At 42.0% G+C, this 15588-nt stretch overlaps 1 protein-coding gene across 8 annotated transcripts in view; it reads left to right on the top strand.

The window, feature by feature from the left end:
• Positions 1-13416, top strand: part of LOC104137828 (carboxymethylenebutenolidase homolog) — a 31416-nt gene extending 18000 nt beyond the window's left edge. For 3 of the 8 annotated variants that reach the window (XM_068931413.1, XM_009665166.1, XM_009665167.2), the window contains 6 exons: positions 5648-5701; positions 8230-8443; positions 9097-9204; positions 11099-11241; positions 11655-11746; positions 13034-13416. In XM_068931413.1, coding sequence (XP_068787514.1) covers positions 8238-8443; positions 9097-9204; positions 11099-11241; positions 11655-11746; positions 13034-13213 — 729 coding nt within the window. In that variant the 5' untranslated portion in view covers positions 5648-5701; positions 8230-8237 and the 3' untranslated portion in view covers positions 13214-13416. Of the gene's footprint in view, positions 1-4181; positions 4389-5647; positions 5702-8229; positions 8444-9096; positions 9205-11098; positions 11242-11654; positions 11747-13033 lie in introns of those variants that run through there. The other 5 variants (XM_068931414.1, XM_009665165.2, XM_009665169.2 and 2 more) reach the window with 3 other exon arrangements.
• The last annotated feature ends 2172 nt before the right edge of the window (positions 13417-15588 follow it).

Here is a 15588-nt window from a genome sequence, read left to right as displayed (position 1 = left end):
TTAATAAAGTGATGAGCTGCTGAATAACTTAGAGAAACACCTGGACAGTGTAGGTAATTTTAATACGCCTCTTTGCACGTCACCCACACAATTTAAAAAGTGTTCCTTTTATTGCTTTAGTGTAATTAAAGTTACACTCGACCCTTTTTCTTTGAGGTTCACAAAACACTTCCTCTTAGATTCCCACAAGGTTTTTCAGCAAAAATAGGAAATTTGAGACTAAACATTCATCATTTATTTTAGATAAAAATTAATCCAAACCAAGCATGAGAAACCCAGAAGCTGTTGGGTCACCCTGCTTTACATGCCAACAAGCAAATTAGGAACATACATATTTAAAACATTCTTTGCAGATCATCCTTCTGTCCCTGTAGTCTGGGCCATACTTTTGATTTTAAGGAGAAAAGAAGTTGTATAGTCTGAGGACTGATTCTTGTCTACCCAGAAGGAAAGTGGGACACTCAAACGGGCACTCAGAGGGTCAATCTAGAAGCAAGCTGAAGCTAGCGGCTTCAAATAACATACAAAAATAGAATTAAAAGGACAGAAAAATGGGAGAGCAGAGATGGAGTGGGAAGCCAGGAAAGAGGGTGAATGCAAGAGAGGGCTGGCCGAAGGTGAGAGGTGATAACAGAGTCAGTCTTAGAACCAAATAAAAACACAGAGGAGGAGGAGGAGTGTGGAGAAACATGTAAAAATTGATAATAAAGAACAAGAAATCTCCCAGGCCTAAGTCCTGGCGCTAGATGAGGAATTGTAGGTGCTCTATTTGGTGCAGAGAGCGTGCAGTGCTCATCAGCTCCTCACCAGATGAAGCAGATAAGATCACTCCCACAGATGAGAGGTTTCCGAACCTTCTTCTTGAACACAGGAAAAGCATGGGAAGGAGCAGGGATTTGTTTCACTACCAACAAAGTCAGAGAATTCCTGGAGATTTGTGTAATGTTCTGGGCAAGGGCAGCCATGAACTCTGGAGTACCATGCTAGCTAAATGGTAAAGAACAAACTCCTAAGAGTGAGAACAGTTTTCCACTGATGGCAGTGAAAGTATCTGTACCTTCCTCCCTCCTACCAGGATTTGCCGTAACAAGAGTTGGTTCAATTTCCAAGGATCTTTATTCAAACACTGACTAAAGCCTCAAGCCAGAAACCTGGAAAATGAAATCGGAGTGTTAAATAGTATTTCTTCACTCACAAGTGATGACTCAATAGATGAGTTTAGCTACGCAGCATTTTACTGGACGGAAAGAAAAGAATAGCATGGAAACAAGAAACACAAACACATCTCCAAATGACAGGAGTGCTAATTAGGCCTTCTCAGTCTAGTGAAGTTGTGTGAGAGGGACTAGCTACGCTCCGCTCCTGTAGCCACCCTGCTTTTGTGTATGCTAGCCAAATATCAAGTCCCATGGGACACCTTTTAATCTCAGTTGCAGTGCTAGGCACAGTGCCTGCACCGGGCACAGAGCGCTTACCAGCACTGCAGTTGTCCCAGTCCTCTATCCAACCATACCTCTCTCCTAACCTTTCCTACTAGCCTCTCCACTAGCCTCCTGCTGGCTGTGGCTATGAGGTACCCTCAACAGCAGAAGCCCTTTTACAAGGCTACTGTTGCCCGCAAAACCAAGGCAAACTCTTGTTATGGGTGAGAGGGAGCCTTGCTATCCCTTTTCCCTTGACTGTAGCATCTGTTGGCTGAGGCTGCAGGCACAGCATCACTCATCAGGTCACCTTGAACAGGTTTTTCACAACATAAATACAGTGTTTGTTATGGTTTCAACTCTCTGACAAGTCTGTTGCTACCATCAGCACTCCTAATACAGTACCAGGTGAAAGTAAATGGGACGTGCTTAAGCTTGTCGCTTGGTCTCTGCCATTGGACTCTTCCCCTTTTGCGCTAGATGCCAGGAGTGCACTCCTGTCTTTCCGGGTTTCTGTCTATCAGTAGTTGCCTGGGAGAGAATACCCTTCTATTCTGCCTCAGGCCAGCAGGCTTGCATGCCCTATGATCTAATTTCTTACATTAACATACAGCTAAAAATGCAGCCAACACCCAGGAGAGCTTACTATACCACACCCACTTCTGTAAAAACAGGAGGAGCAATCGTATTGGTGCTAACCTTCAGGAAAAAAAAACAGGCAAGCAGCTGTTTTCCAGGTAAAGGAGCAATGTAACCACAGTATGTTTGAACAAGTGAGTCTCTTGTGCTCATTCCAAACCTCAGCTGTCCTTTTTTTTTTTTTTTTTTCAAAACCCTAAAATTAGAGAAGTTCACCACGGGCTTAAAAAAATAAATATATGAGTTGCCTGAGACTGTAGGAAGTGTACTTGTGCAATGAAGTCCACGCTCTAGAGTCCATTGCAGAGATGATTCTGTCTTACGGGGAAGGCAATAGTCTCTCAAGTATGAGACACCTACATGATTTAGGATTTGCAGGTCAAACATGATCAGTGTGCAGGTAAAGGCATGCATTACATCAGAGCTACTCCTTTGCTCTCCGTTCACCCTAATCACCTCCAAAGAGATGCTAGGCACGAAAACAGGTTTACATTCACAATTCGGTATGTCAGATCAGATTCCTGGCTCCGCTGGCCCATTCCATTCCAGCGTGAATTGCAGCTTGCATGGACCCAAATCCTGCAGGCCACGGTAGGAAAACAGTACTTCAGTCTTGGGAATCTGACTATAGGATGCCCATTCAGGTGGGATTAGACTGCACTCAAGCCAGATGGCATTAAGATCAAAGTATAAAATGGATGTTTTCAGTGACGTCTTCTCTCTCCCTCCCTTGCAACACAAACAATATTTTTGAAGATTTCTTAAATTCCTACATGCAAAGCTATTCACAGATATGACAGGACATAAAAAAATACCTTCTGTATCTGGTCGTGACAAACCTTAATTCTCAGCAGCGTGTAGCTCCCGCAGCAACATAGAGGTGGGACTCGTCTTGCCTGATTGATCATGTGCAGTTCAGCAATCGACATCTGCACTAGGTGGGTAGGCTGCCATTAAAATTAGTGATGATCTGACCAGTACAGTTGGCGTCATCTAGGGGCCTGTCTGTTTCCTACTACAGAAGACACCTATCAAGTGTGAATCATACCCTAAATCCCAACGACAACTGTGGGCGTGTAGACATGTAGCTGACATACAGGCGTCCACATTGTGCATGTCTAAAGTTCGGGTGAACTGAATCCAAACATCACCTGTCTTACATGGTTCTCAATTGCAAAGTGGTCACTACCACACAAAGTACTGCTCAAGATCTACAGAGCCATTCTGGGACTTTTTTGTTGTATACAGTTCGGATAAAAAATTTATTTATTGACCACTGCTTTGTGATAACATTGCCATTTTCTTTGAGCTCTTTTGTCTCTTTATTTCCTTATGCGCACGCAGGCATACTCACAAGCACATACACACACCCACACACACACATGAAAAGAAAATTAAACCCGTAGTAGACATCAATCCAAAGGCTAAGCTAATGGTCCTTGCATATAAGGCCATTACTGAAATGGGAATGGAAAATTTCAACGAGTCACCATCAGTAATAACCAGCTCAGAGTCAGATGTTTCTAACTTGTTGAAAGCAAGTCCTGGAACACTTTTAGACTTGTTGGGAATACTTGTGGGTGTGGTTGTAATAGGTTTGATCTGTGTGCGGGGAAGCCTTTTGTGAATTTTTAAAGTTTGACAGGAAAGATTCATCTTAATTCAGCACAAATTCCATTAAAAATAATTATTATGGCAATAAAAGTGCATGAACATACTGTAAGAAAATGCATCTCTGAACTTAACAGTGCATCAGGAAATACACGACTGATGCTAGATATCTCAGCTATAAATGCTGAGGTCCAAAGGTTCTCCAGTATCTTAAACAGCTACCTCAGACATATCATTCGCTTTGTATTGCACAGGTCTGGAAGGGAAGTTTTACCAGAGAACTGAGGCATGTTGATAAGAAGACTCAGAAGTCCTCCTTTCAATTTGTCTGTACAAGCGCACATTTTCAAAGACATGAAAACATAAGTGCAGTTAAGCAAATGCCAGCATGCATCTTGCTTTCTAAATTCTTTAAATAATAAATAGTAAAAGGTGGAGTGAAAGGCACTTGATTTGGAGTCTACTGAACCCTGCCTCTCTGCATGATCTGTCTCCACCCCTTCCTGTCTGGATAACTGGAGTACTCCTCCTCAACTCCCAATCCCAAATATCGCAGAAGAGTTGTAGCAGCATTTGGGAACTGGATGGGTAGCAGCAGCAGGAGGAGCAACACTGTCAGCAGAACTGGTTTTCTTCTTTTTGTGTTTAGAGAAATCTAGCTGGTATCTCACTGAACAGAAGCAGCGAGCTGGGCTAAAACAGAATCTGGTACTCCAGGTATGTGATGGCAAACTGGTCCACAAAGACTGAGTTGGCAGCAGAGAAAGGCTAACTGCTAACTATATTGAATGGGAGAAATCTGAAACTGCTAAGCAATTAGAAATGACTCTTTGAAAATGCACTAAACATTGCAGGAAAAAATCACTCTGTGAAAGAAAGACCTTTATTTTGGTTTTAGTAAACAGCTGCACGAAGACAAGAATTAAGGAGTGGCTAAGGTGTAGAAGGGTGTCAACTTTGGGAAAGACTGAATTTCATTCTGAATATCTGCTGTGAGCTGTGGCACAGTAGCAGTTCTGAGGACACGCCATGATTCCCAGCATATTTCCCACTGTGCACACAGGTCCATGGCTCTGTTTAATACTGAAATAGTTATTTCTCATCCTAGGTATTATCCTTTATTTAATAGACGCCTTAATGATGGCATCTATTGACTTCATCCAGCGTCGCCTGAAGGAAATAATGCTCAGCCTTGGGAACAAGCAGCTATTTCTGCCCTGTTGTTTCTCCTCTTCCCCTGTCTGATCCTCTTTGAGACTGATTCTGTTCTGCTTTATTTCTTTTTGACAGCAACTCCTATATTTCAAAGCACATTTTTTCATTCTAAATGTGGTCATACATTGGCACAAATAAGCAAGGGAGGTTGTATGGTCACTTGAAGCTTTTAAGTCAAGATTGTCTGACTTTGGGAGAGACATCTTACTTCAGCAACAGTTTGGGCACTTTCTGTTGGAATTACTGGGCAGCATTTTGTGTCCAGCAGTTGCAAGATCAGATTAGAGGATCATAGTCTTTTTTTTTTTTTTAACTCTTTTTCCTCCTTATAGTAATGAATTCCCATTCTTTTTCTTTTTTGAAAGAAATTCAATCTTGAAGCACGTAAAGTCCAGCGGTAGTTTATTTCAATGCTAAAATGTTATCACTGGACTCAGGGAAGAAGGCAGAGATGTCACATCTCGGCATCACTAGCCCAAGGTGCTAGCAAAAAGCAAAGCACTTTGAGGTTCCTTGCTCAGGCTTACTTTCTGAGAAGTGGAAATTATCCTTATCTTTTTCCTAGTTGTATTTGATTGTGTTTTAAAGGATTCTTACCTTTCAGGTAAGAATTTGTTTCTTTTTATCGAAAATGAAGATTCAGCAAGATTTAACTATGTTATTTGCTACCTCCTAAAAATGAGTAGTTTGGATCTGTCCTACAGCCCAGTGGAGCCCACCTTTGCCTTGTGATAATACTAAAGCTTTTCTGTTACTTGCAGAAGAGCTGGATGATATTGAGAAACCCAAGGAAGCAAGGGACAGCGGAAGCACTGGTAAAAAGCAGAAGCTATAAGAAAGTCTTCTCTTCACAAGCAGGGTGACAGCAGACTTGTGGATATCATTGTTTTTTCCCTGTTAGCAGTAGTTTCCTCTGTTCCTAGCTTTATGCCAGGCCCCATGTCTCCTCCGTGCTAGAGCTCAGAAGTAGGGTATAAAGGTGACAAGGTTCTGCCTGCTTGGAATTGTGCCACAGGGAAAGCAGGAAAAGGAAAAGGGTAATGGATAAGATTGGTGGGAAGAAGGAATGAGGTGAGAAGGGAGAGGTAGGAAATATCCTGCATTATTGCTTCACCGTGCCGTGCTTCGTTCTGTGGAACAAAGCGGGCCCGAACAGAGTTTCTAACTAAACAGGATCCCATCAAAGACTTGCCGGTTGCTTAGGTGTGGCTGACTATTTACTAAAATTCTTCACAGCCTGGTGCCTGGAGAAGAGCCAGCTGGCTAAGAATCAATCTAGATAGGCCAAAAAAATGATTTCTGGGAAGCAACCAAGATATATACAGTAGGCTGTTTCACAACTGTTGCAAAGCTTAATGCCTCCTAAACATTATTTCCTTGAAGGGGACGCCACGGGTTGAGCCCTTCTGAATGAAAGACCTTAGTGAGGTAAAATTCTGGCTGCCATCTAAGCAGCCAGAGGAGTTGGCTCTTTTGGGGAATGCCTGAGCATTCTCCAAGCAGTCTCTTAACATTTCAACAAGCTGATTAATCTGAGGTTAAGAGAAATGAGGTAGAAAGTACTTTTGCATAAACAGAACGCTCTTATGAGGGACCTAAGCTAGGAAACACTGTCCCAGGCACGTTACAACTTCCACTTTCATAAGATGGCAAAACAATGGAGGTTTCCTAGCATCAACCCTGACATTCAGGTGTTGAATTCAGGGGAGAACAATTAACAAATGTAGGCAGCTCTCATTTATCTGCAGGATTATTCACATCATGAGATCACCCATCTCATGGATACTTCTGAAGCAGGTTAATTCCAGAATCAGTAGAGCTGCACTCATCCTGTTCCTGTATCTCTACCCCGCACTCCTACAGCCAGGAGTTACGGGAGTAATCAGGCATATTTGCTCAAGCTCAGTGCTAGCCCTGCCAGACCTGATGACAGCAGCCCTGGGGTTGGCAGAGGATGAGGAAGAACAATGTCTCTGCACTATACTTTGGGAAGGCTGATTATCTGGGGAAGAAGGTAATTTAAATGCATAGAAAAAGCCTGATGCTGTCATTAAGCCTCAGTTAATTATGCAAGATGGGAAGCATTGTGTAGGCACAAGAAAGCTGTGCACAGTCTCTGCAAGACTGGCTCTGCTCTCAAATCTGTGTGCACCACAGTTCCCAATGTGTCCATATTAGCTAGGTTTTCCCATTACTTGGTGAGACCTAGTCCTCTGCTGCTGTGGTTAATGGAGAGCTGATGAGGATATGAATTTTTTACATAATTTTTCACCTTTCCGAGAGAGCTAAACAGTTTTCTGAAACTCATGTTACTACTCAAGCAGAAGTAACAGGCTAATATAGAAATGATGAAGCTGAGAGAGTCATAATGTAGATATGGTTGTAGGTACATGTCCCCAAGAACTGTTTCAAAGCCAGCACATGAGTAGGAAATGCTACGGTTAACACTGTTCTTGTAGACTTAATTGGATTCCTTGTACAGATGCATTTAGAACTACTTTTAATTACAGGATCACATTCGATTTTTTCCACAGAGTCCATTCCATGTTCCAGGCACAGAAAGTGGGAATGGCTTTTGACTTTAATCTCTCTGGCACTCTGGCACAATGTCTTGTTGTTCCTAACTACTATTTTTGGAGAAGGAACAAAACCAAATACTCTCCCAAAAACTCACATATTTTGAATGGGACTTGTACATTTGCTTATTTTCTTGTAGTCCATTTTGAGGGCGTATTGGAAGGGTCTGGAATCTAATTTACAAAGCAGTATTGCAGCTGTTCACCAACTGCATCTGGTACGTGGGGTCCCAGAGCAGCTCTGATGATCCGTAGCTGCTGCTGAACGCACACATAGCTAGCTAGCAGGGACCAGCACCGAAAGAAGCGCTGCACGCGATAGCAGCTGCATGCTGTGGTCCTCACCCATCACATAACTCAGTGCAACCAGCATGTGACTCTACGTGAAGACACACATGACTGCCACGACTGGTCATTCTTTCCATATGTCTGGGGAGAAAGTAACATTTGAAGCAGCTGCTTCACACCAGTGTTGACAGAGTTACATGAGAGCAAAACAAATGTGATACGAGAGTCAGCACCTATACGTGTATGTTGTTTGTGATTTTTTAACTTTGCTTTTTATAACTCTCTTCAGCTCAATAACATATATAAGACTAAGAACCACTCTACTTTGGAACATTGCTTTTGAGTTTTTCTACTTTCTCCTTTCAGACATAGATGTGAAGGTTATTTACAGAAGTTACAAAACTACATTCTGCTGATCACATTTGCCCATTTACCTTAATTTTGTATTAACAGAATATCTTTTTTTTTTTTAAACTCAGGTTTCAAAATGGCTGATGCTTTCTTCTATGATAGTGGAGAAAGATCTCAATATAGGTGCCTCGGGGAGGAAATACAGATTGAGCACATCAAGGCATATATTTGTAAACCATCTTTCTTCACGGACAAAGCTGTGATTGTGATTCACGATATATTTGGATGGCTGTTCCCAGACACTAGATACATAGTTGACTTGGTTGCCCTTCAGGGATACATGTAAGCAACGATCTTTACTATTTTCCTCTTAGAAAATGGGTCAGCAGGCCCAAAGTAAAGCATAGCGTATGATGTTTTCCATTTGCATGGAAACGGCAGCCATAGCATTTCAGTCTGAGTGAATAAAAACACAAAGGGATGAGATGTTCCCATGAGGCCACTATACCAAAGCTACTAAAATTGACCAGTCACCAATGGCTACCTGAGCAAAAAGCTACAGTGTCAGTCATGAGGTGCCAGCATTTGTGCTTACCTGGCACGGTGGGTGATTAAAAGATAGACGACGAAAATATCTGTATGTATCTCTAAGTTGTGTAAGCTTTTCGAAACCAAACCTTCTGGAGTGCAACCAATACTAACAGTTGCTTTAGTTTTTACCAGTCAAGAGTTGAATATGTGTTTATACAGAATCAAGAGAGCTTTTCAATCCCATTGCTTTTGTATTAAGCATGCCTATGGATATAATGAGAAATCATTTGTGTTTTGGGATTTTTTTTCCATATCTTTTTAGCTCTACTGATTACCAGAATAGAATTATTAGAATATGATTCCCATGCAGATGAGTATTTTGGAATAAAAAAGAGATTAAGAGCCATTTAGACATGCGCAGTTTCTCCCCATCTGGACCTAACTAGGTTCAATGTCTCATGCAGAGCCATCTGCCCAGACTTCCTCAAGGGGAAAGAGCCTTGGAAAACTACTGATCATTGGGCTGACTTTGCTGACTGGATGAAAGATCATGATCCTATGAAAGTAGACAGGTAAGATGTGTATTTGTGCTTGAATTTTAAAGAGCATGCAGCAAACAAAGGGAATTTGTGTGCCTCTGAAATGTTACAAGCAGCACCTCGCAGCTGGGCAAGCTGGCTGCATGCACCTGGTTGCTGACTCTGGGTGGTCCTTTTGTGGCTCTAGGCACTATCGTGGGATTTGGAAAGGATCATTTGCTCCATCTGTCACTCTGCTTATTGTTCCTGCCTCAGTCTTGTTTTCTTGGGCCCTTTTCTAACTATGTTGTACTGACGGCACAGTCCCGTAGCCAGTATGTCACAGGCAATGAACTACCTAGCACTGTCACCCAGAGGTGCTGACACTGCTCCAGTTCCTCGGGAAAATGAGGAAAACTCTTCCATGAGTGCTTGTGCAATCTGCCAGTTGTCACTCCCCTATCCTGCTTTCTCCCTTGTAGATAATATTCTCCTAATAGATCAAAATTTGCAAGATGGCCTAAAAACTGAAATACATCTGATAAATGCTACTGATTTTATCAACGCATGTAATAGAGGGACCACTATCTGTAGATGCTAGCAGTGTCGGTAACAAACCTTACCTGAATTATGGGAGGCATTATTTTTTCTGGCAAATTACTGAGGCGTCTATCACCGCTCAAGTCTAGAGCTTCAAAAGATAATGGTAGACAGAGTGACACCCCATTACTCAGCTATCATTTTGTAAGCCACAAAGTATTCTCGTGACTCTTTCAAGAGGTCCCAGCACCCATAGCCTAACTCTGACACCTCTCAGCGCAGCTTTTGACCATATAGCTGCAGTCAGTACCTGTGAGACTGAATGTTTGGAAAAAAACAAATGGATAACAGTTACCTGCAAAAATTCCCATCCAAAATGTGCAGATGTGAAGGCACTGTCTCAACCAGTCAAGACTTCAAGGACATGCCTGTGCTGTCTTCCAAGGGCTGATGTGTAGCTGCCCCAAGATCAGATCTGTGGCTGTTTCAGAGCACAAGGAATCCTGTTAATGCACACATGACTTAGTCCCTTTCCAAACAGACCAGTTCTGAAAGCCTACCAGTTTACAGAGCAGTCCACAGCTGCAAGCCTCGAAGACAGGCAGATCGTGGATGATGCTTTTGTCAATCTAACCAAGCCCGTGATAACCCTACTAACATACCTCAGTTTTGAAAATATAATTACGAGTATATACAGTCTACATTTAAATTTCAGTGACAGACTGCTCTGTAGATAACGAAGAAGATAAAATTATGGAGACTTATGAGTCTTATTGAGACAAAAAATTCATTAAAAGTTTGTCTTGCTCTAGTGTACATTAAAAACGCTTTTCATATTTTCTGCAATACCTGTTTTTTTAGACATTATAGTTACCGACAATTTAATTCTGAGTAATTATTAATTTAATATCCTGTTCTCATATGTGGGCTTGGTAAGATACTTTTAATATTAACTCATACAACAGGAATGACATATTCCGGTGTTTCCTTACCTAAATAGGTAGATTCAGTAGAGAGAGCACAGTGAAGCTCATCTGTCCCTACAATCCATAATGTAAGGTGTTGTTCTGCTTGCAGATATGCCTTGTCTTTAGTTGTCCTGTCCTAGGCAATGTGATTCAATTAAAAATTTGCTTCTTTTGAAAATAGAGGAGCAGGTGACAATTCAGGTAAGTATTTAAGTACCTGCCCCTGTATATGGCTACTTCTTTAAACTAGGACCAGCTATGTTAACTCCCATTTAAAAATAGAAACCACCGATCTGAGGCTGAAATTAGATTTTTTCTTTTTAAATGATCTGGGGTGTAGATGCAGAAAATTTCATGTATCAATTTTAATTTACTTTTCAGATTGTCAAATGTTGATTCTGCTATAGATTCCTTAGTTCACTTTTGTTTATATGTCTTAGGGAAGCTGATGTTGTCTTGAAGTATCTAAAGGAACAATGCGGTGCAAAGAAGATTGGTATCGTTGGGTTTTCCTGGGGTGGAATGGCAGTACATCACTTGATGCTGAAAAATCCTCAATTAAACGCGGGGGTGTCCCTCTATGGTAGTGTAGAACACATGAACACTTACATGGACTTACATGACTATATGTAGTTTTTAGTCTAGTTATTGCTTTGTAATGTTTTCTGTAAATGCTCAACTCAAAGGTGAGTTGCAGATTTTAATTATCACAATTTATTTCCATATTGCATTATATTGCTGTCAAAATTTAAGACTGGTGTAAACCAGAAAAAAGTTATTTCCTTTTTCACTGGAATTTTCTAATCAATTTTTTAGTGCTTGGAGAGTGGGAAAAATATTTTCCAAATGCTTTTTTTCTCCATCGGAATAGAAACTGTCCTTATCTAAAAAATGTACTTAAGAAGTAAACCTAAGTAGAAACTTTGTGTGTGATTTTGCCATTCATCTTGCAAGAATGTTATCTCCCTAACAGACTGTTTCTCAAATATATTATAGGAATAATTAGGGACTCCGAAGAAAGATACAATTTACTAAATCCCACGTTTTTCATTTTTGGTGAGAAAGACCACACTATTTCTTATGATCAGGTAAGTTGTTGTATTGGGTATGAGTCTTCTTTTCCCATAGTTCTTCTATCCTACACAGCAGAAATCCTAGCTTGCTAGAAAACATTTTTTGATATGAAAGATCAGACAGTTTGAGCTGCGAGATGCAACTGGTATGAGTCAAACAGATCAGACACTTGGATACTACTGCTGTGGATGAGAGAACAGGTAGTTAAAACACTGAATATGAATCTGAACTTTGAAGAGAAAAAAATAATTTCAGCTTAGCGACTGAACTTTCTGAATGATGCAGACCCAAAGATTTACTGGTTTTGGGTACAACAAGGCCAAATGAACTGTGTTGGAAAAGTGGTCATGAATTTCAAAATGAGACGACTGCAACTTGTGGACTCTGTTTTGACTCCTGACTGCCATCTATATTTCTACATAGCCTCTATCATAAGCTTATTAGAGAGGCTGGATAAATACGGGCATGGGAAATTGGAGTCCTCTTCAAAGTTTAAATTCCTTCTCCGATGAGAATGGTAAAATGCCACCTCTAGAATAGATTATTGCGTAGTAATGGGGAATTGGCAGTACACTCTGGGAATGAAGAAGCCAACCAATATTTACTTTTAACTGTGTTATTCAGTATGTGGACTTACACCTCGAATATGCTGCTCCTTTGAACAGCAAAATAAATCCTTCATTCACTGTCCACTTGTTCTGGTGAAAGCATCTTTTCTTTTTCCAGGCTCACACATTTCATAAATAAATCTTTTCCATCATGCAGTTACACACTGAAGCCATATCTTTTTCTCCTCAGGTTCTCTCTCTCAAACTTCAACGTTATCTGTGTAGTTTTTGTAAGGAAATTCTGAAGCTTATTAAAAAAAAAATCCTCAATACGCTGTTTTCTGCACTAAGTACTAAAGGGATCTATGAAAGCAGTAGCATGAACATGAAACAAATCACAATACTGTCTCTAACCTGCACAGTCGGTGGAATTAAGCCTGTACAGTGCTTACAGTGACCACAAAATCAGTGATCATTTTCCTATTTTTTTAACTTTCAGTGCTTGATATTGGAACTGTAGCACTTGTAGTAGAACTATCTTTGCTGTACCTGTTGAGGGTTCTTAGACTCATCTGTACTTTTAAAAACGAATCCAGTGTTTTATATGCCAAAGTGGGGTTTTCTTATCTATCAAGCGATAGTCCACTTCAAGCGTGACAGTGAGGATAAGGCAAAGATGTAGCGATATGGCAAACGGCAAGCTTGGCAAACTTTAAAAAACATGACACAGTGGAAAAATGCTTTCTTTTACAGATCACCTTACTGGAGGAAAAGTTGAAACAGTACTGTAAAGTTGCATATAAAATTAAAGTTTATCCTGGACAAGTTCATGGGTTTGCACAGTTGAAGCCAGAAGATATGAAACCTCAGGATAAACCTTATATTGAAGAAGCTAGACAGGATATGATTGATTGGATCAAAATGTATATTTGACAGAAGCATAAAGTAACACTAGGTTTCAAGATCAGTGTTTACTTAAAATTTAATTAAATTTTTGAGAAGAAAACAGCCAAGGGGAAACTATCCGGTTTTGAAAATTTTCACAAACAAAAATAGGAACATTTTAATTTATAGTTCTTAATTATGTTTACAAGATTTTCACAAGAATATGAAAACAAAATTGGACTGAAGGACCATTAGGCATTAAAGTTATTCAGATTCATCTTGCCTTGTATTTGCTTCATTATTCTGCTTTCCGACATTAAGAGCAATGGCATTGCTTATCCATTCTTCTGTCCTAGTGAGCACAACTTTTCATCCTGATTTTACCTGAATCATTTCAGGTTTTATTTCAGAATGATGAGTGGTGGTCCCAGGTGATAACATGAGAATAACCTGGTTTTGCATGAAAACCATATTTTTACTGCATTTTGTTTGCATGAAAACCATATTCTATGAAGAATTTGCTGCATTTCATTTGCATGAAAACCATATTCTATAAAGAATTTGTTTCAGACATCCTGCTGTACTAAGCAGAATTTCCCATGCGTGAAACCAACAGCTGGCTGTGTGAACTAGTAAGGGGTGCTGTCGTTAGGAGGTACCCTCCAGGGGCTGCCTAATCAACGTTAAGAAGAGTACTTCCAATATTCTTTCATCGCCACCAAGGAAAAACAGAGCCAGTCCCTCCTGACTGCGGAAGTAACCCAGACAGGAGCACGGTGGAAACAGCGGGTTTACTGTCCTGCCCTAAACTTTGGTGAGCAGGCATGGGGCTGACCAAGAGGCACCCACAAATCAGCCCTGATTTTATCATTTGCCGTACGTTATATTCCTTTTTCCCCACTCTCAGGTTCTTACCCTTTACCACCCTCCCTTCCCTCTGGACAAACAACCCATTCCTCTGTACTTTTACCACCCTGGCTCCAGTTTTGCTAACTGGCAGTTTCTTGCACTGCTACCGTGTTAGCGCAGGCGTAAATCAAGGTTAGCCGCCTGCACGGACGTTACTTTCCCTTTGGCCTCCGGGACGCTCGGCAGTTTCTCACAGCACTCTCTTGTTGGGGGTAACTGTATCGTCGGGGTAGGCCGGTTGCCTGCACACCTCAACGGGTTAAGATGGACGTGTCAAACAATATTGGTGTGAGCAGAAGAGTCATGAAGCTGGAGACCCTTGGGGCAGCCAGCCGGTACGCGTGTGCCTCGGCAGCACGCAGCCAGGCAGCGCCCCGGTCTTTGGGGCAGTCGTATCGCGGGAGGTATTGCCACAGAGGGGGGAGTTGATGGAGGAGGTGCGAGAGCTGGAGGAGTGCCTGGCTGCCACCCTCGCCCGCCGCCGGGAGCGGGTGGCCGAGCTGCCCTTTCCTCTAAGGGGAGCAGCGAAAGGGCCAGAGGCCGCGGATGTGGCTTGTAACTAGATGTGAAGAAGAAATAATTAACAGTGAGAGGGATTAAGCCCTGGAGCAGCTTGCCCAGAGAAGTGGTGGGATCTCTGTCCTTGGAGATGCTCAGGCTGGGGCTGGCTGAGGCCCTGACCAGGGCGGTCTGCCTTTGCAGTAGGACGTAGGACTAGATGGCTTGCAGAGACTCCTTCAAGCCCATACCTCCTGTGATTCGAAACCCCCCCATGCCAGCCGCAGTGCTTCCTGCATCATAGCCCCCATCTGTGTCAGCCTATGTCCCCAGCTACCCAAGGCAAGCCACCAGCTGTACCTCGCGTAGCCTGGCGGCCTCCTGCAGCCCAGCTCCGACAGCCCAAGTTCCGACAGCTTCCTCACGTGGCCAGGGGAAGAGGTCTGGCCTCTTGGCACGCTTGCTGTCTTTCAGTTCCTTGATAACCTTAGAGTAATTCCCCAAATATTGCTCGTTTGTGAAGACGGCGTAATGACGCGGGTTTCATAGGAAACGAGAAGGGTAGCGTGATGAAATGTTTCGTTACTAAGAAAACGTAATGTTCAGGGTGTTGGAAAAGCGGTGTCTCTGCTGTCGCTTGTTCCAAACTGAGAAATGTCAGCTCGGTTACTGACGTTAAAAACCTCTTTGAAAGGGACTGGAAGCATGGATTTTAAACATGCAGGGTTTCTCCTGTTTGTTTTGTTTTCTCCAAATACTGCACAGTTTCTTAAAAATAAGCATTCTGCGGGAAGCCTCATTAGCTGAAATGAATGAGCCACATTTTGTAACTCTAGGATACGGCACGTGGCACAGAAACGCAGGTTACGTAAGCAACTTGTGCAGAAGAAATGTGAAAACCTGTCTGTATTCTTCCCCAAATGTACTAAGCCTGGGTTAGCACAGGGTGTCTCCAAGCATGCTGGGGAACCAAACTCTCCTGCTGTTCAAAGCATGCCATAGGTGTCACGGCTTCT

The sequence above is a fragment of the Struthio camelus genome, chromosome 2 (genome assembly GCF_040807025.1).
Source record: "Struthio camelus isolate bStrCam1 chromosome 2, bStrCam1.hap1, whole genome shotgun sequence".
Classification (NCBI taxonomy): domain Eukaryota; kingdom Metazoa; phylum Chordata; class Aves; order Struthioniformes; family Struthionidae; genus Struthio; species Struthio camelus.
The sequence above is the reverse complement of the archived record's forward strand: the minus strand, read 5'-3'. Positions and strand labels throughout refer to the sequence as shown.